Source organism: Staurois parvus, unplaced genomic scaffold (genome assembly GCF_062004578.1).
Source record: "Staurois parvus isolate SC_StPar_1 unplaced genomic scaffold, SC_StPar_1.0 ptg000394l, whole genome shotgun sequence".
Taxonomy (NCBI): domain Eukaryota; kingdom Metazoa; phylum Chordata; class Amphibia; order Anura; family Ranidae; genus Staurois; species Staurois parvus.
In genome coordinates this window covers 8,375,104-8,400,119 of record NW_028318190.1, presented here as the reverse complement: position 1 = coordinate 8,400,119, position 25,016 = coordinate 8,375,104, and the positions used below count along the sequence as shown (strand labels likewise).

The 25,016-nt window shown below is 40.9% G+C and overlaps 1 protein-coding gene across 1 annotated transcript in view; it reads left to right on the top strand.

Annotated features, from left to right (window-relative positions):
* The window catches only part of XKR8 (XK related 8), a 30,877-nt gene extending 6,172 nt beyond the window's left edge, over positions 1 to 24,705 (top strand). The window contains exons 2-3 of the mRNA XM_089686319.1: positions 20,110 to 20,315; positions 23,872 to 24,705. Coding sequence (XP_089542445.1) covers positions 20,110 to 20,315; positions 23,872 to 24,557 — 892 coding nt within the window. The 3' untranslated portion in view covers positions 24,558 to 24,705. The remainder of the gene's footprint in view (positions 1 to 20,109; positions 20,316 to 23,871) is intronic.
* The last annotated feature ends 311 nt before the right edge of the window (positions 24,706 to 25,016 follow it).

Genomic DNA, 25,016 nt, shown 5'->3' with positions numbered 1-25,016 from the left:
AGGTCCCTCTGCTCAAGAAAGCACATGTCCAGGCCTGTCTGATGTTTGCCACTGAACATCTGAATGATGCAGAGGACTGGTTGAAAGTTTTGTCAGATGAGACAAAAATCGAGTGCTTTGGCATCAACTCAACTCGCCGTGTTTGGAAGGAGGAGGAGGAATGCTGCCTATGACCCCAAGAACACCATCCCAACTGTCAAACATGGTTATGGAAACATTCTGCTTTGGGGGTGTTTTTCTGCTAAGGGGACAGGACAACTGCACCGCATCAAAGGGACGATGAACTGGACCATTGAAAATCTGTGGAGGGAGCTGAAAGTTCGAGTTTCCAAACATCAGCCACCAAACCTTAATGACTTTGAGAGGATCTGCCAAGAGGAGTGGGCCAAAATCCCTCCTGAGATGTGTGCAAACCTGGTGGCCAACTACAGGAAACGTCTGACCTCTGTGATTGCCAACAGGGGATTTGCCGAGTACTAAGTCATGTTTTGTGAAGGGGATCAAATACTTATTTCCCTCATGAACATGCAAATCAGTGCATCATTTGTTAGACATGCATTTCTTTTGAATTTTTTGTTGCTGTTCTCTCAGTGTTACAATACACCTACCATTCAATTTTTAGACTGATCATTTCTTTGTGAGTGGGCAAACATTCAAAATCTGCAGGGGATCAAATACTTATATCCTTCACTATATGCAGAAATGGAAAACTGCAGATATGCATTGTAAAACTGTTGCTACTAATTATATGTGGTGTCAGGAAATCAGTGCTGACCAAGTATCACCTGTCCCTAAGGGCTTGTTCACACTTGATTACATTTCTAACTCTTACCAAACACTTCTATATAGTATAGTATAGGCGTTAGTCAGGCGTTAATGAGCTTTAGACTTTAAAAACTCTCCCCAAATGCCCTATGTGCAGTTTTGAAGCATTTAACAAGTGTTAAAATGACACCACAAACTGTAAAGTTATTAAAGCTCTGCAACCACACCACAAATGACTTGCAAATGCTTGCCAGTGCATTTGAGGAGCGTCTTGAATGGGAGGTGTTGAAAGACTTCAAACTCCTCCTGACTTGACATGAGGCTTCAATTTTTAAGCAACACTACACCCTGTTCCAAATTATTATGCAAATGATATTTTTCTCATTTACCTAAATGACTGATGTAAATAACAGCATAATTCTCATGTTATTAAGAGTACAATTCACATTTTATTGAACAAACCTCCTAATGATAACAGTATTTTTTTAAAACATAAACTTACAATGCACTGTTCCAAATTATTGCGCACAGTAAGTGTCAAAACACTTTATAGGTTGTAAAGAACTGAAAATTGTCATTTGTTGTGTTTGCAGCATATTTACTGAAATCAAAAGCTATTTCAATCAAACTTTTACCAACATTTTAACTTTTTAAACATTTTAACAGGTCACGTTACATTGTAACATAGGACCCCTTATTTGGTAGCAGCTTCACAAGTCTTGCATCCATTGAACTTGTGAGTTTTTGGACAGTTTCTGCTTGAATTTGTTTGCAAGATGTCAGAATAACCTCCCATAGCTGCTGTTTAAATGTAAACTGCCTCCCACCCTCATAGATCTTTTGCTTGAGGATGCTCCAAAGGTTCTCAATAGGATTGAGGTCAGGGGAGGATGGAGGCCACACCATGACTTTCTCTCCTTTTATCCCCATAACAGCCATTGATGCAGAGGTATTCTTTGCAGCATGAGATGGTGCATTGTCATGCATGAATATTATATTATTACGGAAAGCATAGTTCTTCCTTCTGTACCAGGGAAGAAAGTGGTCAGTCATAAACTCCACATACTTTGCAGAGGTCATCTTTACACCTTCGGGGACCCTAAAGGGGCCAACCAGCTCTGATCCCATGATTCCGGCCCAAAACACGACTCCACCACCGCCTTGCTGACGTTGCAGCCTTGTTGGAACAGGGTGACCGTCCACCAACCATCCACTACTCTATCCATCTGGACTATCCAGGGTTGCACGGCACTCATCAGTGAACAGGACTGTTTGAAAATTAGTCTTCATGTATTTTCATGCCATTTCTGCTTGTGAGCATTGGTTAGTGGTGGCTGAATAGAAGGTTTATGCACAGTTGCAGGACTCTGGAGGACTCTACACCTTGATGTCTGTGGGACTCCAGAGGCACCAGCAGCTTCAAATATCTGTTTGCTTCTATGTAATGGTATTTTAGCAGCTGCTGTCTTGATCCGATGCATGGATCTGGCAGAAATCTTCCTCAATGTGCCTTTATCTGCACAAACCCATCTGTGCTCTGAATCAGCCACAAATCTCTTAATAGTGCGATGATCACGCTTAAGTTTTTGTGAAATATCTAATGTTTTCATTCCTCGTCCAAGGCATTGAACTATTTCACTCTTTTCGGCAGCAGAGAGATCCTTTTTCTTCCCCATATTGCTTGAAAATGGTGCTCTGCTTAATAATGTGGAACACCGTCCTTTTAGTAGTTGTTCCTTAAATTGGGCTCACCGGCCAATCTAATTATCACAGGTGTACGAGATTGTTTTCAGTGATCAAAAGAGCCCTGACACACAATGCCATTCATGAGTTAAACTGAAAAACAAAATATTTAATCTTTGTGACACTTAAATAGAATTTGCATAACAATTTGGAACAGGGAGTAATGCTTCATGTTTTGATGATGTGAACAGCACTTTGTGCTGCCCATAGTATCATTTGCATAGGCGTTTGAGGAGCGTTAAAAATGCCCCTCAAACTCCTGCTTTCAAAGCCAGTGTGAACTAGGCCTCTGCACAGCAGAGAAATACAAAGCAGCATGTCTCCCTAGTAAAACACAACACGGCACAGCACATAATGTAAAACAGCACACAGAACACAGCTAACCCTTTGATCACTCCAGATGTTAACCCCTTCCTGCCCAGTGTCATTAGTTCAGTGTCAGTGCTTTTTATTAGCATTGATCACTGTATTAGTGTCACTGAGGATGTCAGTGGCAGTTAGTCAGTTCCCACCCAGTGTCAGACTGCCTGCCGCAGTCCCGCTATAAGTCGCTGATCGCCGCCATCACTAGTATAAAAAAAAAATTAAAATTCCAGTATACTGCCATTTGTAGACGTTACGATGTTTAAGTAAACCAATTAATATACACTTATTGGGAGTCAGGGTCAGGAAGGGGGGTAAATCCTCTGGAGGGCAAATAGTTCAAGTGGCCGTAAACCCTTACATATACACAGAGAAGCAACTGGCCTCACAGAGATTAAACAGATCTTCCTATATACAGTCAGGTCCATAAATATTGGGACATCGACATAATTCTAACATTTTTGGCTCTATACACCACCACAATGGATTTGAAATGAAACGAACAAGATGTGCTTTAACTGCAGACTGTCAGCTTTAATTTGAGGGTATTTACATCCAAATCAGGTGAACGGTGTAGGAATTACAACAGTTTGCATATGTACCTCCCACTTATTAAGGAACCAAAAGTAGTGGGACAGAATAATAATCATAAATCAAACTTTCACTTTTTAATACTTGGTTGCAAATCCTTTGCAGTCAATTACAGCCTGAAGTCTGGAACGCATAGACATCACCAGACGCTGGGTTTCATCCCTGGTGATGCTCTGCCAGGCCTCTACTGCAACTGTCTTCAGTTCCTGCTTGTTCTTGGGGCATTTTCCCTTCAGTTTTGTCTTCAGCAAGTAAAATGCATGCTCAATCGGATTCAGGTCAGGTGATGGACTTGGCCATTGCAGAACATTCCACTTCTTTCCCTTAAATAACTCTTTGGTTGCTTTTGCAGTATGCTTTGGGTCATTGTCCATCTGCACTGTGAAGCGGCGTCCAATGAGTTCTGAAGCATTTGGCTGAATATGAGCAGATAATATTCCCGAAACACTTCAGAATTCATCCTGCTGCTTTTGTCAGCAGTCACATCATCAATAAATACAAGAGAACCAGTTCCATTGGCAGCCATACATGCCCACGCCATGACACTACCACCACCATGCTTCACTGATGAGGTGGTATGCTTAGGATCATGAGGAGTTCCTTTCCTTCTCCATACTCTTCTCTTCCCATCACTCTGGTACAAGTTGATCTTGGTCTCATCTGTCCATAGGATGTTGTTCCAGAACTTTGAAGGCTTTTTTAGATGTCGTTTGGTCCCTTAATAAGTGGGAGGCACATATGCAAACTGTTGTAATTCCTACACCGTTCACCTGATTTGGATGTAAATACCCTCAAATTAAAGCGGACAGTCTGCAGTTAAAGAACATCTTGTTCGTTTCATTTCAAATCCATTGTGGTGGTGTATAGAGCCAAAAATGTTAGAATTGTGTCGATGTCCCAATATTTATGGACCTGACTGTAAGTTGTACCTGTTTATCTGTACCCTCTCTGCTCTACAACTGTTCAAATTGGAGAATGTATACAGTTTGTCTGAACTTTTAGAAAGCAGGGGGCAGGGAGCTAAAGTTACACTCTGTACAGCTCAGTGAGAGCTGATTGGAGGGAAGGGACACACACCCCTTCAGACAGCAAACAGGAACAGAGCTGAGGCTGTCAATCACAGGATGTGTGTTGAAGTCTCTCCCCATGAAGTCACCATTTTACCCCTTGATGTCAGGAAAACTTGTCATAAGTGACTCATGCAGATAGCAGAGGAACAAGGCAGCACACAGAAATGACACTTCTTGCTCTGGATTGAGATAAGTACACACAGTCTATCAGTGTTCAGCCGAACAGTGGTTAAAGCTTGTAGGAGGAGTTTTCTCTAGGAGGATGTAGAACCCCTGACCTCTGTCTGGATAGTGCTGATTGGCCCTTTGCTGATCGCATGCATTTCCCCAAGAAAAAAAAAACACCTCTAGCAATACACACCAAACAAGCATGTGCAGTGTCTCCACATGATATGTCTTACCAGGTAGACACTAGAAAAAGGGGAGGATCAGAGAAGACAGGATCAAACAGCATTTTTACACAATATGGAGGATTAACCCCTTAGGTTCTACAATGAGTATAACAAGCATGCACTGCATATATAGACTGATTTTACTGTTGTGGGTTTAATAACACTTTAATGTCAGCCTGTTGTCATCTGACAAAGCCAGGTGCTTGACACCAGTGCTATCATGTGGGAGATAGGAGACTGAATCACATACTTGCATATGCACGACTATGCACATTTACTATACAGCCCATACTGAAATTTTGAAGCAGGAACTTACTCCCAGGAATCTCATGTTCATACATCAGTACCCTGTGCAAGTGTTCTTACCAGCCACTTCAGAAAACCTGTCAGAACAGGTTGGTATTAGGACCAGGGCCTGATTTTCATCACTGGAGCCTGTAAGCACCCAAACAAGATTGCCTTTTTTACACACAATATTATCTTGTTTTGCTGGTCCTAACCTGGCTTAGAATATTGTGACAATGTGTAAATAATGATTAGAAAACCTGAATTTAAGGCTCCATGCACACTGGGCATTTCAATAACGGTGGTAGCGTTAGCTGTGTAAAGTCACAGTAAAAAATGTGAGTTTTTCAGTGGTTTTTTAGTGTTTATGCATTAGCGTTTTGCCGCATTTGCGGTTTTCAGCTTTTTTTTAACCAAAAAATTTTTTTTGCTCAAAAAAAGGCCAAAAACGCTGGTTTGCCGCGTTTTTCAATATTAGAACGTTTTTACAGCTAAAAATTCCTCTAGAAACCCACTAGTTCTGGGTTTTTTTTTCAGCCGAAAAATGCTGATTACAGCCTATATGTGCATAGATACATAGGAGAACATGCTGGGGAGGAGTTTACTGGCTGTAGAAAAATCACCAAAAGCCAAAAACAGCAGCTGTAAAATGTCCAGTGTGCATGAGGACTAAATCTACTAATGATGAGATCGCTTGATGTGTCATTTTGCACAGGGTGCTTGATCAGAAGGATAATGTACATCTGGCTGATTAACCACTTCCCATCCAGCCCATGTACATAAACGGCCGGATGGGAGCAGTGCGGGAGCGGGTTGCCGTTCATAAACGGCTGCCATATTTATAGGCTGTGCACGCTCCCTGGGACACCGATTGCTGTACAGGACCTTTGTGTGAGGTCCCGATCATGTGATCACTGATTGGCCAATCAGTGATCACATGAATAGTAGCAAGCAAGATGTCACTTGTGACATCATTGCTTACTACTCGTGAAATCTGTGAATGATCACAGAGGTCACATGGTACAAGGCTATTCACAACAGCCTTGTACCATGTGACAAGCTTTGACCAGTCACAGCTCTCACAGTATTTCTCAATGGCTGCAAGAATGCAGCCAGAGAGAAGGAGAAACGATTGCTTTTACAGCCTTTATGGTTGTAAAAGCAATCCGTTAGAAAAAAAAAATCTTCATCACCCCCCACAAGTAGTGCAGTGTCACTGTGGTGACACTGTACTGCTAGGATGACACTATGTTAAAAAAATATATAAAATATATATAAAAAAAAAAAGAAAACAATTTTGAAAAATTATAATTTTTGGTTATAAACGAATTTGGGTTTTTTTTTTGTTTTTTTTTTACTAAAAAGATAGCCGAATACATTTTGGCCAAGATTTATGAAGAAAGATTATTTATTTGCAAAATGTTATAAGAAAAACACTTTTTTTTCAAAATTTTGGGACTTTTTTATTTATATAGCAAAAAGATAAATAAAAATCCCAGTGGTGAATAAATACCACCAAAATAAAGTTTTATTGATCTCAAAAAAATGCTAAAAAATTCATATGGGTACAGTGTTGCATGACCGCGCAATTGTCATTCAAAGTGTGATAGCGCTGAAAGCTGAAAATTGGCCTGGACAGGAAGGGGGTGAAAGTGTCCGGACTTGAAGTGGTTAAACAGTCCAGCAGGAAACAATGGTGAGATAAATCTCAACTTTCCATGTGCTGCTGTGAACGGGTTTAGACAAGCATTGGCATCTCTTGCAAAGGATCCTAATATCAGGCATTCAGACAAAGGAGGAAATGTCTTACATATCTCAAATTATATGGCAGAAGACAACTAGAGCAGTGGTTCTGAACCTTAAGACCAGGGCCCAGTAAATTCTTCTAAAACCTTCCATGCCCCAACAATGATAAAAAAAGTTTAGACTCCAATAAAAGTATGGGCATTTAAAATATGAATTTAACATGTATTAGAAATTGTATAATCATTTAAATATCTGAGTTACTGTAATAATAATTTAAAAAAAAAAATCTCGCTCTTTTTCCCCCTCTCTTACCTAATCCTCATTAGTAACTAAGGTCATCTTCCCAGGCCAGGTAGTTGCACGTTTACCAACTAGATGCAAGAGTCACCATCTACTACTAGGAAACATATGCTAAAAAAAACTGCTTTAGTGTAAACTAGCATGGAAAGGAAGCCATTGAGATTTATTGTGGAAGCTGCCATTCATGCATTCATCTGAGTAGGTGACTCAGATCAAGCCTGGTGGTATCATGTATCTCCACACCTCATATGTACATATTTGTTCCAGGTCAGTGAATGTAATAACAGCCTCAAAACAAAAACTCACCAGAAACAGCTCTTATAATTCTATCCCAGCAACTTTGGAAATATGTATATAACCCTTTGAGTATACTAAAATAAAAGAAATACCCTACCAGATCATTTTCATGCTCTTGTAAATATATGAATAGAAAATATGTTTGTTGCTTAAAGCGGAGCTCCAGTCAAAAGTTAAAAAAATTAAAAGCTACAAAAACTGTAGCTGTTGCCTTTTAAAAAATAGCCACTCATCAGTTCCTCGATCCAGCTGTTTCATGCGCCATCGTCTGCTTGGTGCCGGCATCTTAAGTGTGGGGACCCCAGCTGTGACAGCTTGTGGCTTCACAGCCGGGTACCCACTGCGCATGCGCAAGTAGTGCTGCGCCTTGCGAATGGTCCCGTAGTCTTCTGGGACTTGTCACGTGTCCTAGAAGACTATGGGGAGGGTGCTGGGGGAGGACAACTTCCACTTTCAGTCGCCCATGCATTCACAGTGGCATTGGGTACCTGCTCCCCAAAGGTGCCAGTCCTTAATGGGGAGCGGGGAATGAGGCCTTAAAGAGGAACTTTCCCTTTTGGGTGGAGCTCCACTTTAACACCACCCTAGCCTTTCTGTCCAGACTCTCCACCTCATTCAATGACAGAATGTTTTGCATTCATCAAAATGCAAAGCAATCTCCAAATGCTGCAAATTCAGCAGGGCAGCCACTGGACATTTGCACCTGGAAAATAGTGGAGATCAATGTTATAGGGGTGCCAGCATCTAAAACGGGTGGGCAGTTATTTTCCCAAGGGGCCACATGAGAAACCGAGATTGTTTTGGAAGGTTGAACCAATACGCTGAGCTTAATTCTGCCCAAAAATATTTTTGGACCTGGGAAGGTTTATAATTATGTAAATAAATAAAAACCAAACACCTGGTGCTAAGAATAATAGGTACAAACTGTTCAAAAAAAAATTGTGTGCACAGGATTATTAGAAGCAGTAGTCAAGAAATGTCCCCGGGGTTTGCAAGTCTGTGATTTACTAGAACACCCAGATCTTTCTCTACCATTGATGCCCCCAGTTGTACTTTTCCTAGAATGTACACGCACTGGCCACTTTGTTAGGTACACCTTGCTAGTACCGAGTTGGACCCCCTTTTACCTTCAGAACTGCTTTAATTCTTCATGGCATAGTTTCAACAAGGTGTTGGAAACATTCCTCAGAGATTTTGGTCCATATTGACACGAGTTACTTTTGCCTATCATCTCTGCCCATTCTTCTTTGACATCAACAAGGCATTTTTGTTCACACAACTGCCACTCACTGGGTATTTTCTCTTTTTTGGACCATTTTCTGTAAACCCTAGAGATGGTTGTGTGTGAAAATCCCAATACCAACAACCATGCCATGTTCAGAGTCACTTAAATCCCCTTTTGTCCCCATTCTGATGCTCGGTTTGAACTTCAGCAAGTCGTCTTCACCACGTCTAGATGCCTAAAAGCATTGAGTTCTGCCATGTGATTGGCTGATTAGAAATTTGTGTTACCAAGCAGGTGAACAGGTGTACCTAAAAGTGACTGGCGAGTGTATGATGGGTTTATGTCATGTTGTGTTATAACATCACATTTATCAACATTAAACCTCATTTTCCACATAGTTACCAAATTAACAATTTGCCTACCAGCGCAATTCTGACATTTCTATCATACATGTAAGTCAGCATCTTTATGCTAGAAAATTACTTAGAACTCTCAAACTATATATTTTTAAGCAGAGACCCTAGAGAAAAAAATGGTGGTTGTTGCAATTTTTTTATGTCACATGGCATTTGTGCAGTAGTTTTTCAAATGCAATTTTTTGGGCAAAAAAAATACACAGAATTTTAGTAAACGCAAACACAATATAATACCCAATTTTTGCTAACCTATAAAAGATGATGTTACCCAAAGTAAAGAGATACCAAACATGTCACACTTTAAAACTGAGCTTGCCCATGGAATGGCAACAAACCAAGGTATATTAAATCATGCATAGGCGACGCTTTAAATGCCTTTACAAGTTACCAGTTTAGAGGTATATAAGAGGTCTGGTGGTAGAAATATTGCTCTCGCTCTGACGATTGTGGTGATACCTCACGTGTGGTGAGATCGCCATTTACATATGCGTGCAAGACCAACACATGTGTTTGCCTTTGCATTCAAGACCTACGCTAGTGTTCTATGAGACCCCAGATCTCTCCTCTGGACCTTAAAGCAATAGATCAAAATGAGATCGGTTGGATCTGCTGCTAACGGCTTGTAAACAAACCAAAACAGGAAGTGACTAAATCCTCATCACTTCCAGTTACTGATGTCACAGAGTGGGACATCAGCAACATCAGCTCTTCTCACTGTGTCCAGGGAAACGGATGCTGCCAGTGGCATCCTTACCAAACTTGCTGTTCAGACAGGAGAGCCCGGTAAAGGCAGCAGCAGAAGTGGATCTCCTTCTGCCACCTGCAAAAGTAATCCAGTGGTTGTATAGTCACTAGAATTGCTTTTACAATGTACAGAATTGCTGGCTGTAAAAAATTATACTGGGATCATGGTTATAGACAACCATGATCCTGATAAACCCACCTTAATACCAGGATGTATATGTATGGACAGTGGTATTGAGGTGGTTAACCCTTTGAGGACCGTAAGATTTTGGAATGCCAAAAGAATCCATCTTTTTGTTTTTAAAGTTCGTACACTTCAGTTGCTGTAACTAAGCCATTTCATGAAATATTTGGCAAAAAGCTAGATCCATTTGTTGTTTGTTGATAAGAACTAATATTTTGACTCAAACCAAAAAAAATTAAAAACATGGGACAAATACGTCCCTTGGTCCTCAAAGGGTTAAAAGATAAGTTCACCTTTAAACAAAAAGTAATAAATGCACATTTTTTTGCAGGTAAAAAATGTGCATTTACGGTTTTTGTTTTAGGAGCCTGGACAGCATTGCACCAGCAATCAGCAGATTGCTGGTGCCATGCAGATCTTCTGCAGACCTGTCAGTGTATCTGTGTGCCCATACCTTGTATGGGCAAGCAGAAACACATTGACGGGAAGAATAAGTGAACTAACACAGCGCTCAATAGTTCTTCATTGAGAACTACAAGTCAACAGCTGCAAAGGCTGCCAGGACTTGTAGTTTTCTCATTCACAGAATACTTTTTTTTTTTTTTTAAATTGTGACAGCTATTGGGGGGAGAAGATCCCCCGCTAGCTGTCACATGGGGGGGGGGTCTGGGGTGTGGGGGCCAATCCTTTCGTTACATGTTACCTTCTGAATATTGATGTAACATGTTACGAAAGCTGGTCTTATCCTTTAGTGCAAGTTGGAGACTGCAAGATTCTGTAATGTTATTGCACTACATAGCTTGGTTTCATTTCCAAACACAGAAATAGTATGTTTAATCCCAAACTCTATATAACTGATAAATAGGTTAAAACGTAACGGTCCCAACACTGAACCTTGGGGTACACCACTAATAACCTATCAAAGTATGAATCATTAACCACTACTCTCTAAATACAGTTTTTAAGAGCCTTTAAAAATGAGGAACAATGGCTATGAAATAATAGAGAACTTTTTGTGGACACGGGTATAAGCCATCTTGTCCAGGTGCTTTATTCACCTTTATTTAGCTCATTGCTCAGGAAACCTCTGAAAGAACCCTGGTTGAGAATGAAAGGCTGATCCATATTATAATAATTTCTTGAGCCATCAACCCTGGCTGAGAAAGAAAGGCTGATCCATATTATATTAAATTCTTGAGCCATTAGACCAAGGGAGTCAAACTGGCAGCCTTCCAGCTGTTGCGAAACTACAAGTCCCATCATGCCTCTGTCTTGGGGAGTTATGCTTGTAACTGTCAATCTTGCAATGCCTCATGGGACTTGTAGTTTGGTAACAGCTGCAGGGCCGCCAGTTTGACACCCGTGCATTAGATTTTTTCAGGTAACACAGTTCACAGAAATTGCCAGTGTTACCCTACTGCATATGTTCTATAACAAACTATGGCGAGATCAAAAATTGATTTTCCACCAGGAACCAGGTTGCGACTATCTGCTGCCTTATCCTGACTGCGGTCATATGATGATTCATGTGACTTCCAGCCTTTCTAATTTCTGTTCCAAAGACCAAGTCACCTTGAGTCAGTATATATTGATTAATTAGTATTCTGTGAGAAATCAAATCACAGCTGCTATAAATAGTGCTAGTGGTGAATCACAGACTCAGAAATCATCCAAAACAAATTTTGTTGCCTTCACTACGTCAACCTTCTAGTATTCAGAGTATTGAAAAGTGCATCAACCACCCCTCCAGTATTGACCTTATTGGGAGGCTGTATGAAGCCTTTACTTGGGTTCAAAACTTTCTCAAGCCTCTCTTTGATGCTTACCATTTTTTCATTAAGCATGATCCTGGAGATCCTAGTTTTTGTTGCAACAATATTGACCACAGATTTCTGTATCTTAGCAATGGATATTTTCACTGCCAGTAATGTGTTAAAGATGAGTCTCTGAGAATTTCAGCAATTGCGTCACAATCTCAAGTTCAGCGTTCCAGCCAATCACAGAGAGGGTGCGGTTTTAAAAGGCTAGTGTGTGGATTGCTCAGGGTTGGAGCATCCACAGGTTAGCAGCCGACCTCCCTTCTAGGAATATCCTGTGTCTCTGTTATCCTCTGTGTTTCTTTTGCTTCCTGTGTGTTCCATCTTGTTTCTAGCCTTGTTCTCAGAGTCTCCCATCCTTGCTCCAAGTGTGTTCCAGCCATGTGTCCCTCTATCTGTATCCTGCTCTTGTCACTATGTACTCCTACCTTGCATTCCTTCTTCCTTCACTTCCAGGGCTCTCTTTGCTCCTCAGTTTAACCACTTGACCTCCAGAGGATTTACCCCCCTTAATGACCAGGCCTCTTTTTGCTACTCGGCGCTGCACTAATTCAACTGATAATTGCGCGGTCATGCAATGCTGCACCCAAACGAAATTTACATCCTTTTTTTCCCACAAATTGAGCTTTCTTTCGGTGGTATTTGATCATCTGTGCGCTTTTTATTTTTCACGCTATAAACAAAAAAAGGCCAAAAATTGTGAAGAAAAACAATATTTTTTACTTTCAGCTATAAAAAATATATAGTAAACTCAAAGTTGGTTATAAATTTAGGCCAAAATGTATTCTGCTACATGTTTTTGGTAAAAAAAAAATCCCAATGAGTGTATATTGATTACTTTGTGTGGAAGTTATAGCGTCTACAAACTTTGGTATAAATACTGCAACTTACGCCATTTTTCTGCTATACAGCGCTGCGCTAGTTTAACGGACAATTGCGCGGTCATACAATACGGTACATAAATGAAATTTACATCCTTTTTTTCCCCACAAATTGAGCTTTCTTTTGGTGGTATTTGATTGCCTGTGCAGTTTTTATTTTTTGCGCTATAAAAAAAAAAGGCTGACAATTTTGAGGGAAAAAAAACAATATTTTGGACTTTTTGCTATAAAACATGTCCAGTAAAAAAAAAAATGCAAAAATCAAATTTAGTCATAAATTTCTGCCAAAATGCATTCTGCGACATGTCTTTTCTAAAAAAAAAAACCCCAATACGTGTAAATTAATTGGTTTACGTGAAAGTTATAGCGTTTACAAATGGCGGGAAATATACTGGGATTTTTAGGGTTTTTTTTTATACTAATAATGGCGGCGATCAGTGAATTATGGCGGCAATCAGTGACTTATGGCAGCGACCAGCGACTTATGGCGGGACTGTGAGACTGCGGCAGACATTCTGACATTGGGGGGTACTGACTTGGGGTCACTGACATCCCCAAAAACACTAATACAGTGATCAGTGCAAAAATAAAAACACTGACACTACTAATGACACTGGGGAGGAAGGGGTTAACTTTATTTTGCAGGGAAGGGTTATCTGAGTGAGGGGGAGTGTTTTACTAGGGGGCGAGGGTGTGTGCTGCACGGGACACCGCTGATCGAGAGAGAGAAACTCTTCTGTCTCGATCAGCTCGTCCTCCAGCTGACAAGGAAGTGACAGACAGCACAGCTACTGCAGCTGTGCTCTCTGTCACTGTTTACCGCCGATCGCCGGGAAACAGCCGCTAAGGACCGGCTGTGACCCGGCGACTGACATCCGCGGCGGTGATCGGCGGGACAGATAGGGCGGCGGCGCACCTCGCGCGTGCCCCCTATCTGTTTAAAAAACACAAGTTTTAAAACGTGGTTTTGCCTGCCAGTGCCGCCCTGCCGCCGTATTTCTACAGTGGCAGGGCGGCAAGTGGTTAAGGTCCCTTTCACATGGATGTTCTGATTGGGTCCGCCTGCCTGTTTTTCAGGCGGACCCAATCGGAATCTGCATTCTCCTTTATGGAGCAGCGGGTGTAAGTGGACATGTGTCTGTTTACACACGCCGACATCCAATCCGATCTGCAAAAAAGAGGCGGATGGGATCCAATTCCCCTTCCGTCCGTCGGATCGGGTAGGATGGAAACGGACTTTCGGTTTCGTATTTGTTTCTCGTCATCAGTCTGTTTCCCATTTTAGCTCCAGTCTGCCTTGTTATCTGCACTTGTGCTCTGCCGGCCTGTGTTCCTCAATTCCTCATTTGCCTCTTGTGTGTTTCTGTTCTTTTTGGCTACTTGTCTTTGTACCCTTCTGTCTGCTGAGTCCATTGTCTCGGTCTGCTTGGGTGAGTCAGAGGACTGCAACCTGATTGCCACCTGCAATGCAGCTCCTCCACCTCTGGTGAAGACTCAGACTTAAAGTCTTAGACTCTGCACCTCGACCCTTCTGAGGGCTCTCACTTCCGCTAAGCAAGCAGCCAGCCGAGTCCTCTTTGTGCACGCTATAGTTTTCACCACCATCCCTCTAGCTGCTATCCTAAGTTCTGGTCAGCCACTCCACACCTGCAGGCATTCTTGGGAATATTAAAGCGGAGCTCCACCCAAAAGGGGAAGTTCCACTTTAAGGCCTCGTCCCCCACTCCTCATTAAAGATTGGAACACATGGAGAGCAGGTACCCGATTTTCATAGGTACCCTCTCTCACTTCTGTTACGATTGCGTAGGCGATCAGAAGTGGAGGTTCTCCTCTCTCCCCATAGTCTCCTGGGACACGTGACCGGTCCCAGAAGACTATAGGACCATTCACAAGGAAGTCGCAAGCTGTCACAGACGGGTGCCCACACTTAAGACTCCGGCACCGGGGAGAGAGGGCAGCTAGTGGAATCGACTGTGTTAAGGACACCGTTGGATTGAGGGACAGGTGAATGGTTGTTTTTTTTTTTAAACAGTTTGTACAGAATTACAATGGTAATTTGGAACAACTACAAGGAGAAGAGGTCAAATTTAATAATCGTATCGGTATAAAAAAAAAAGTGCTGGGGTTTTTTTTGCACGTTTTAGAGCTATTCTGCTCATCGCACATAGGGAAGCACATTCACTTGAATGGGCTGTCCTACATGCGACACGTGCCCCAAAGAAGCTTCAAAAACCCTTTTTGAAACAGAATGCACTTTTTTCACTGGCCATTTGTAATACATTTGCTGCACAACAAAACTCGTGGCAAATGCTGCCTGCTACTAGTGCTTGGGGTGCCATGAACAGCTAATGGCACCACACACGCGACATGCATTTCTAAAATGTGCAGCAAAACGCTTGTTTTCTGTGTGCTTTGTCATGCATTCCACAAACTCCAAGTGTAAATAGATTATTAAAAATTTAAATTTTTTTGCTCAGTTTCAGATTCATGATTAATGTAATTTTGGTGGTTGATTAAACACATGGATGGAAATTTGTGATGATTACTTATGATCTTATGTGCAATTTCTGGTGGATGGAACATGGTTGAAAATGACTAAAAGTTGCCAAGTTCATGGCCTGTAGCCACAGAGCTATAGTAGATCTAGTGCAAGGAGCATTCCATTCCTAGACTTACTAAAACTACTTCATGCGCACTGTGATGTCTTTGGCTTTTGGATGGAAGTCACAGAATGATCTTCAGTTGTCAGTCTTATCTTATTACTAAACACTTACTAGACTCACAAGTCCCAGCAGGTTTTGCTGATATATCCACCTCTCTATGTAGTATTACAAGTTGAACGCTTCTTCACTCTTAGGGTCTAAACTAAAGACCCCAGCATGCTCAATTGGTGTCGCCCATGTCTGTGTAGAAGTTCTAGTATCTCTGCCTGGGAACTACAGCTCCTAGCATTCCAACTGGTCTTTCTTATAAATCACAAGTAAAAGTCCTAGCAATCCTGACGTCTTGTCCATATAATTAAAACCACATCTTATTACAAGTCCAAGCATGCTCCCGATTGTATTCTCTCTCGTTTGCTTAGAACTGCAAATTCCAACATTCTCATTTCTCACACTTAGGGACACATTCTGCACATACCCTCAAGTCAACATGTATATTTAAATACTTTATGTCTAATAAATGTATTTATGCAGTACACATATATAAAAACCCTCCTGAGCATCAAACCCAATGTATAAATTAATAATTCTGTGAAACAAATAAAGTCAATAGTTAATAAGGAAACTAGCTGAGCTACTAAATCCAAATGATATGTGAAACATATATCAAAAATAAAACACAATCAAGTAGCAATAAACACCTGGCCAGCCTATACTAAACACCCGGCTGAGCTGAAGAATATAGTGTAAAAAAACAAAAAAACAGTAATAAATATGTGAAACGTATATAAGAAATAAAACAAAATCACAATAGCAGGAAATAGCCGGCTGAGCTGAAACATAAAGTGCTAAAACCAACAAAAACAGTATTAAATAATTGCAAAACAAAAGCCCGGCTGCGCAATCAGCCCCAATGGAATAAATAAGTGATCAGTCAAGTGAATGTTCAACTGGACTAGATATTCACAAAAAGTGCATAATAAAAAAAGATAAGCAACTCTATGAAATATGTACAAAAAAAAATGATGAATGCTGAATGATGGGTAACACAGTGCAAAGTGCAGAGAAAAAGTGATATTAAAAAAAAAAAAAGGTCTCTTTCTTCCAACATTTAACCACTTGACCTCCAGAGGATTTACCCCCCCCTTAAATGACCAGGCCTCTTTTTGCTACTCGGCGCTGCACTAATTCAACTGATAATTGCGCGGTCATGCAATGCTGCACCCAAACGAAATTTACTTCCTTTTTTTCACACAAATAGAGCTTTCTTTCGGTGGTATTTGATCGCCTGTGCGCTTTTTATTTTTCACGCTATAAACAAAAAAAGGCCAAAAATTTTGAAGAAAAACAATATTTTTTACTTTCAGCTACAAAAATATATAGTAAACTCAAAGTTGGTTATAAATTTAGGCCAAAATGTATTCTGCTCCATGTTTTTGGTAAAAAAAATCCCAATAAGTGTATAGTAATTGTTTTGTGTGGAAGTTATAGCGTCTACAAACTATGGTATAAATATTGCAATTTACGCCATTTTTCTGCTATACAGCGCTGCGCTAGTTTAACGGACAATTGCGCGGTCATGCAATATGGTACATAAATGAAATTTACATCCTTTTTTCCCCCACAAATTCAGCTTTCTTTTGGTGGTATTTGATTGCCTGTGCGGTTTTTATTTTTTGCGCTATAAAAAAAAAAAGGCTGACAATTTTGAGGAAAAAAAAAACAATACTTTGGACTTTTTGCTATAAAACATGTCCAGTAAAAAAAAAAAGCAAAAATCAAATTTAGTCATAAATTTCTGCCAAAATGCATTCTGTGACATGTCTTTGCTAAAAAAAACCCCCAATACGTGTAAATTAATTGGTTTACGTGAAAGTTATAGCATTTACAAATGGCGGGAAAGATACTGGGATTTTTAGGGTTTTTTTTATACTAATAATGGCGGCGATCAGCGACTTATGGCGGGACTGCGGCGGACATTCTGACACTGGGGGGGTACTGACTTGGGGTCACTGACCTCCCCAGTGACACCAATACAGTGATTACTGCAAAAAAAAAAAAAAAACACTGACACTGTACTAATGGCACTGGGGAGGAAAGGGGTAAAGTTTATTTTGCAGGGAAGGGTTATCTGTGTGAGGAGAGTGTTTTACTAGGGGGCGGGGGTGTGTACTGCAGGGGACACGGCTGATCGGGAGAGTGAAACTCTTCTGTTCTGATCAGCTTGTCCTTGAGCTGTCAGGGAAGTGACAGAAAGCACAGCTACTGTAGCTGTGCTCTCTGTCACTGATTGCCACTGATCACCGGGAGATAGCCGGTAAGGACCGGCTGTGACCCGGCGACTGACATCCGCGGCTGTGATCGGTGGGGCAGGTAGGGCGGCGGCGCGCCTCGCGAGCGCTCCCTACCTGTTTACAAAACACACATTTTAAAACGTGGTTTTGCCTGCCCGTGCCACCCTGCCGTCGTATTTCTACAGTTGCAGGGCGGCAAGTGGTTAAAGTAATGCACCAGTGACTTCAACAGGTGTGAAAATCTTTCGTGCTCCTCCACCTTCTGTCATGCACACTCACCTTAAATATAGGTCAACATGGGCTCCATATGAATCCCACTGGATCCTCTGCTTCCACAGGTCTCTCCAGGTGCACTCAGGAACAATCCTTTATCCGATGCATAAGTGCTCAAAAGATAAAGAACTCCTCATAGTGTAGGAAGGCTTTACTACCATAAAAATGTATAAAAACCGCCACGCTTGTATATAAAAGGTTCACAGAACCTATTCCAAGCATTTAGAGAAAAGCAGGGCGAACACAGATAGCTGCTGCTACACGCACTAGAAAAGAGGACACAAGCATCCTTCCTACACGTTACGCCACGGATCACGTGATTTCTTCGGGGACAGATCCTCATTTGGATTTAGTGGCTCAGTTTCCTTATTAACTATTAACTTCATTTGTTTCACAGATTTATTTATTTACACATTGGGTTTGATGCGCAGGAGGGTGTTTGATTATTTTTTTGGGACAATAGGGGGCAGCGCAGCACTGTTCTTGGGGTAATTTATTGATGTGGGAACATAGGTGTTTGCAGCAGTGTAGAATTCATTTGTGGCAGCGCATGAGTATTGCATCCTTATTTATGCAATACACAACCATCTGTTTTTTACATTTTGTGTAATTTCCGGTTTCCTGTAGTTGGGCTTTAAAGGATAAATGCACTTTCAAAGAAATTGTGCTAATCTGGTTCACCCCTTTAAGGTGACCTAATGGATTCTACTGCCTCTCTCCAAAGATGCCTCTGAGGATTGTTTACACCTTGTGCCACAAGCCCTCTGTTTCCTGCACGTGTGCGCAATAGAGCCCCATTGAAGACCACGGGGCTTGTCTCCCTGCATCTCCCAGATGGAGACAGAGGGAGATAGTCCAGACCCTTAGTCTTCTATGGAGATTTACTGCACTGGCATGGCCAGGACACAGAAGACATGAAGCATGGGTTGTAAACAATCCCCGGTGGCTGTCAGATCAAGGTAGGTATGCATCTCTGGTGGGATGGGGCATGAATTGGGTCATCCTAAAGAAGAAAACAGAATACGTGAAGTGCACTTATCCTTTAGGAAGATTTTACAGGGATTTTACTCTGATTACAGTGTGTGTAGTTGGCCTAAATTGTTAATGCCCATTTTTCTACCTTATTTATAAGGCACTACTTCTGTTGCTAGACAGTTTGCTAGCTTGGTTTTATTATTTCATACAGTTTATCCTTTAATGTGCACACTCTTTTTCTTCATAGAACTCTGGGGAATTGACCAATTTGAAGTACCACGTAAAACAGATGTAACATATACAAGACACAAACTCACATAGTGTTATGATGGCCTACTGCATCCCCAATGTACAGAGAAGGTGTTAAAATATGTTTTCTCTTATGTTCTGCATTGGACACAGCTCTTCTGATTCTCGACTGTAGGGTTATAGCGCCACCTATAGGAGGACAATAGGTAGAAAAAGAAACAGCACTGCCAATGGGTAGTCCTAGCTGGTATAAAAGCCCTCTCTACTATAGGCAATCCAGTTTTTTTTTTTCTTCTTGCCCATTGCGGCACTGCTTTGGGATATCCCTATGGTCAAGAATCAGAAGATCTGTATCCGTCAATTAACGTAAGAGAAAACGGGATTTTAGTTACTGTAAAATCCTTTGCTCTGAATTGACGGACGGACACAGCACTCTCCCCTCTATGAAAGTTTATGTACTGCTTTGTGCCTAACTGGATTGCCTATAGTAGAGAGGGGTTTTATACCAGCTAGGACTGCATATAGGCGGTGCTGTGTTTTACTGCCTAGTGTCCTACATCTGTAGGTGGTGCTATAACCCTATGGTCGAGAATCAGAAGAGTGGTGTCTGTTGAACTCAGAGAAAAGGATTTTACATTGAGTAACAAAATATCCTGTTATTTCAAATACTTTTCTTCTTCACTGTTTTATCAGTGATCAAATGATCGCTGTCTTCTTTGTTCTCTAAGGTCTGGGGAAAGTTAGTTATTGGATTGCGCTGCACTAGAAACAATTATACTGTATGATTTTATTACATGTTTTTATATTTTGTGTTTACATGCACTTTAATATCCTTACAGGTGCCTACATTCATTGGAAGTGGGGATAGCTGCATACCGAAGCAGTGAAAGCAGTCCAGAGTTTAGCCCATACCAGGAATATGCCTATTTTCTAACTCATGACATTAGCATGATGAGACTTGTAGAGACCTTCCTGGAGAACACTCCTCAACTCATCCTTGTCTTATATGTTATAATACAGCAAGAAACCATACACCTCTTTCAATGTAAGTAATGCACAACAACAAATAATGTTTCTTTGCAGTAACAGACCACAAAAATAGCAAATATATTACAATATACCAAAGACCATATATTGTCACATGATGATCCCAATAGATTAAACATGCACAGGCTTTGATGACTGGCTGATATTTGTCACGTTTTTATGGCGCAACTTGCCAGTATCACATGGTCAGTGCAGTCATAGCTGTAAACTTCCAAACTGACTGTACAATACATAGGGACTGTCTTACTCCATTATATATTTCATGTTTCACATATTATACTAGGCTTCATTCAGTAGACAAGCAGCTAATTAGCATGAAAAAAGTAGATTAATTTATCACTAGATGCATATAATAGCCATATTCATATCACCTAGTTGAATGTGTTCAGGGGTATTTTTCTATTCTTTACTCCATGGAAACACCTTTTTCCTGTCTCTTACTAAGTATGACAGGATCAAAAGTAAGTCCTGTTATGGGAGGGAATATCAGAGGTAGATTTCCATAAGACATACATGGAGGGCATAACTATGCCCTCTCTGTATGATACATTGCAATATTTACCTGAAGGAAAATAAGTGGTGGTCATGGAGCAGTACAGCCAGTGGAAACCAGGTGCGTGGGGTGAAGGTGGCTTCTAGTTTAAAAAGCTTGTATTGCAAGCGGAAATATTCTACATAAAGTAGAATATTTTTCTCAAAATTTTTACGCGGTAAAGCCTTGTTACTGTTTAGAAAAAAAGAGACAGGTGCTCTTTATTGAGAGGCCAGGTCATCCAGAAGGCATGCATGCATGTGTTTAGCCCCAAAGTGTGCTCATTAAAGTTACTAGGACCATGCCACAACCATGTGTCATATGCTTGGCATGCAGTTGTCACACGGTATTTCAATATAAAATCACCCTTGGGATCAGAAACTTAAAAAAAAAAATAAAAAAAATAGTATCCCTTCCTGAACGCCTGCAAACTTCCACTCAGTCATCTCTGAAAAAGTGACCCACCACAGATCTTTTTTCAGAGGAGCAGTAAAGTCCACTGCTGTGTAAACAGGCCTTACTCAATCATGTAATGCTGTACCCAAATTTTAATTTTTTTTTTTTTTTTTTTTTTTTTTAGACAGATAGCACTTTCTTTTGGTGGTAACCACTGAACTTTTTTATTTTTTACCATGCAAGGTAAAAAGACACATTTTAGAACAGAAGTACTGTTTCCATTACATTATGTTACAAAACAAAAATGGCAACACAGCATGAACACCACCAAGGGAGCCCTTTTTGAAAAGGGGACACCCCAATGTGATCTGATTTTTTTGTATCACGGTTTTTTGAAAATGTTGGTATTGAGGTGGCTAAAACATGATGCACTACATACAGTGCACTATTAATGTACAGGTCATATATTGGGAGGAGAAGATGAAGGGGCATATGTACAAGTCACATACAGTTGGAGGATGGAAATTAGCCAAGGATGACTCCAGTGAAGGGAAAGACTCTAGTACTAGTACCTCCAGATAGTTGCCACTAATATGAGGCGTGCTTTAACCACCTCCCGTCCGGCCGTTGTATATAAACGGCTGGACGGTGGCAGTGCAGGGGCGGGTGGCCGTTTATAAATGGCTTCCCCGCACCCTGCTTGTGCGCGCTCCCTGGGAGCATGCAGCACCGCTATCCGGTGCCCGCTGTGTCCTCAGCACGCAGTGGAACACCGATCATCGGACGGGACCTCTGTACGAGGTCCCGATCATGTGATCACGGATTGGCCAATCAGTGATCACATGCAAAGCAGTAAGCAAGATATCACTTGTTACATCATTGCTTACTACGTGTGAAATCTGTGAATGATCACAGAGGTCACATGGTACAAGGCTATTCACAACAGCCTTGTACCATGTGACAAGCTGTGACCAATCACAGCTCACTCAGTAGTTCTCTAGTGGAAGAATGCACCTAGAGAGAAGGAGAAATTATTGCTTTTACATCCTTTATGGGTGTAAAAGCAATCAATGTAAAAAAAAAAAATCTTCATCACCCCCAAGTAGTACAGTGTCACCATGGTGACACTGTACTGCTAGGGTGACAGTATGTAAAAAAATAAATAAAAAAAAAATATAAAAACAAATGTTTAAAAATGATCATTTTGGTTATAAATTAATTTGGGTTATTTTTTTTTTACTAAAAATATAACGGAATAAATTTTTGGCTAAGATTTATGATGAAATACTATTTATTTGCAAAATTTTATAAGAAAAACACTTTTTTCAAAATTTTTGAACATTTTCATTTACATAGCAAAAAAAATAAAAATCCCAGTGGTGAATAAATACCACCAAAATAAAGCTTTATCGGTCTCAAAAAATGCTAAAAAAATATTATGGGTACAGTGTTGCAGGACCGCGCATTTGTCATTCAAAGTGTGATAGCACTGAAAGCTGAAAATTGGCCTGGACAGGAAGGGGGTGAAAGTGTCCAGACTGGCAGTGGTTAAGCAGTTCCTGACCTGTTAGTGAACATTGTGCTTGGGGCACTTGGTACAGAGGGACTGTACGCCTTTGTCTAGAATCAGGCATCTTGCCATCACAGGTGTGGTAAGCAATGTACAAGCAGGAGCCAAGGCCTTGAATACTCACAAAACTTGAACAGCTCGTAACTTGCAGAAGGGCTCAAGACCAGAGGGTTGAGCAGCTGGAGGTTACCAAAGGTCACTGCAGGAGGACAGCAGGAACTGAGCAAGGATTGTAGCTCCCTGTGGATCTTGCAGCAGTGGGGAGATGCTTCCTCAGTTCTGTCTGGGGGGAAAGAGAGCGACATTCTACCTAGAGGAATGACCCGTCATGTCAAACTCTTGTTGCAATTCTGTGGGGGAAAAAGGGGAATAAAATGTTGTGTCCGTTGACTAAAAAAGTGAGGAAGCTCCCAGTGCATGGCTCGAATGTCCTACCTACTACAGTAAGACAGGGCATGCCTACAGCAATTGCTGTGGTGTACTGGAAGGCACTATCCAGCTAACATAACTAAGCCAGTCCAGAAAGCACTCTTACAGAGCCCAGTGTATGTGACTCACTTCCACGCTCACCCTGTAACATCAAGTCCCGTGTCTCCAGTCACAGTGAAAGCTTGGAAGCAAAGGCTAAGGACTACTAAACTGGATAGTTGCAAAGAAAGTGGGAAGATCGCCTGCAGCTATAGGATAAACATTATTGATTGAAGAGATTAAGTTACTAGAGGAAATTAAAGGGAAGTCTTGAAACAGTAGCACTGATGAAATGACATTCATCCTTCTAGGACACTATTAAAACAAAAACTGAAGCATGCTGGTAGTAAGGGGTTATCCCCAGGGCTGGCCTACAGTTTTTTGTTTGACATGTCCAATCCTCCTGTAGCTGGTAGTACAACGTGAAGGTTTCAGAATTCCTGTGTCTCTTAGTGAGCGAGGTATTTACCTTAACCAGTATTGCATACAAACATTGTTTTTACAGTTTCAAAACCGATTTTCACTTTTAATTATATTACTAGTAAGTTATTAAAAAAATACAAGCTAACCCTATTTATATTTTTTTAGATTTCAGCATAGCTATTTCATTCATCTGCATTAGCTGGGCAATATTGGACTACCACCAGTCACTAAGACTGTTTCTGAAAGACAAAGAAAAGCTGAACCTTTTCTCTTCAGTCATTTACTTCCTGTGGAATTTATTCTTAATTTCATCACGTATCATATGTATCACACTTTTTGTGGTCACCTTTCATTGGATGATTGCTGTGCATTTTGTTGCTGTGTGTTTTGTATTTTTTCTATGGGCATGCCTGCAGAAGACCGAATTTATGAAAAATAAATTCCTGGAGCCTTTCTACAGAGCAACAGTAGCTGTGATCCTTTACTTCTCGTGGTTTAACATAGCTGATGGGAAAACAGTCTACAGATGTCTTTTCTACCATATATTTATTACCCTAGATTCTATGATACTTCTGCTCTCATGGACGTTTCTGAGGTTTCCATCCATCATGGATAAGTATGAAATATTAATAATTGTGACAGCTGCTCTACTTACTGGTCTAGGTCTCATGACAAGGTTGTTTTATTACAAGTGTGTGCACCCCAATGTGACTAGAGAAACTAAAGAGTACTATGATGAACTTGATGGTATAATAGGAGAAGGAACATACAGAATGTTTGAACCAACATTAAAGAAAAAGTCCTGGAAACAAAATGATCGAATGGTCCACTTAGCACAGCAAATTTACTAGCAGTATTTCTGCCAAATGTAGCATTGGATTGCATTGAAACATGCCAACATGTGACTTTTTCATTACGAAACAGATGCTTAAAAATGTGTTTGTATAAAACAATGCTGTAAGCAGCTCAAACCCAAATAATAAAGTCCTGGACTTGAAAGCTGCTTAGGAGTAATGAATTGTGCATAAAAGTATTGCAAAGCCTAGGTTTTTATTTAGGCAAATTGCAGTAAGGTGTTAGTATACGCGGTCACTTTTTTGTGGTCACTGCCACGTTAGCCTGACTTTAGGCACCCCCATTGACTTCTTTTGCAGTTTTTCTGCTAAGAGAAGGGGTCTTCCTCTTCTATTGAATTAGTCATCTCTTTTACATTATGGAGAATGAGACTGGAACACTGAAGCTCCTACTACAGCAGGAAATTTCAATAAAGCACTCCAAGCAGGGAGTTCCCAAGATGCACATAACGAGTG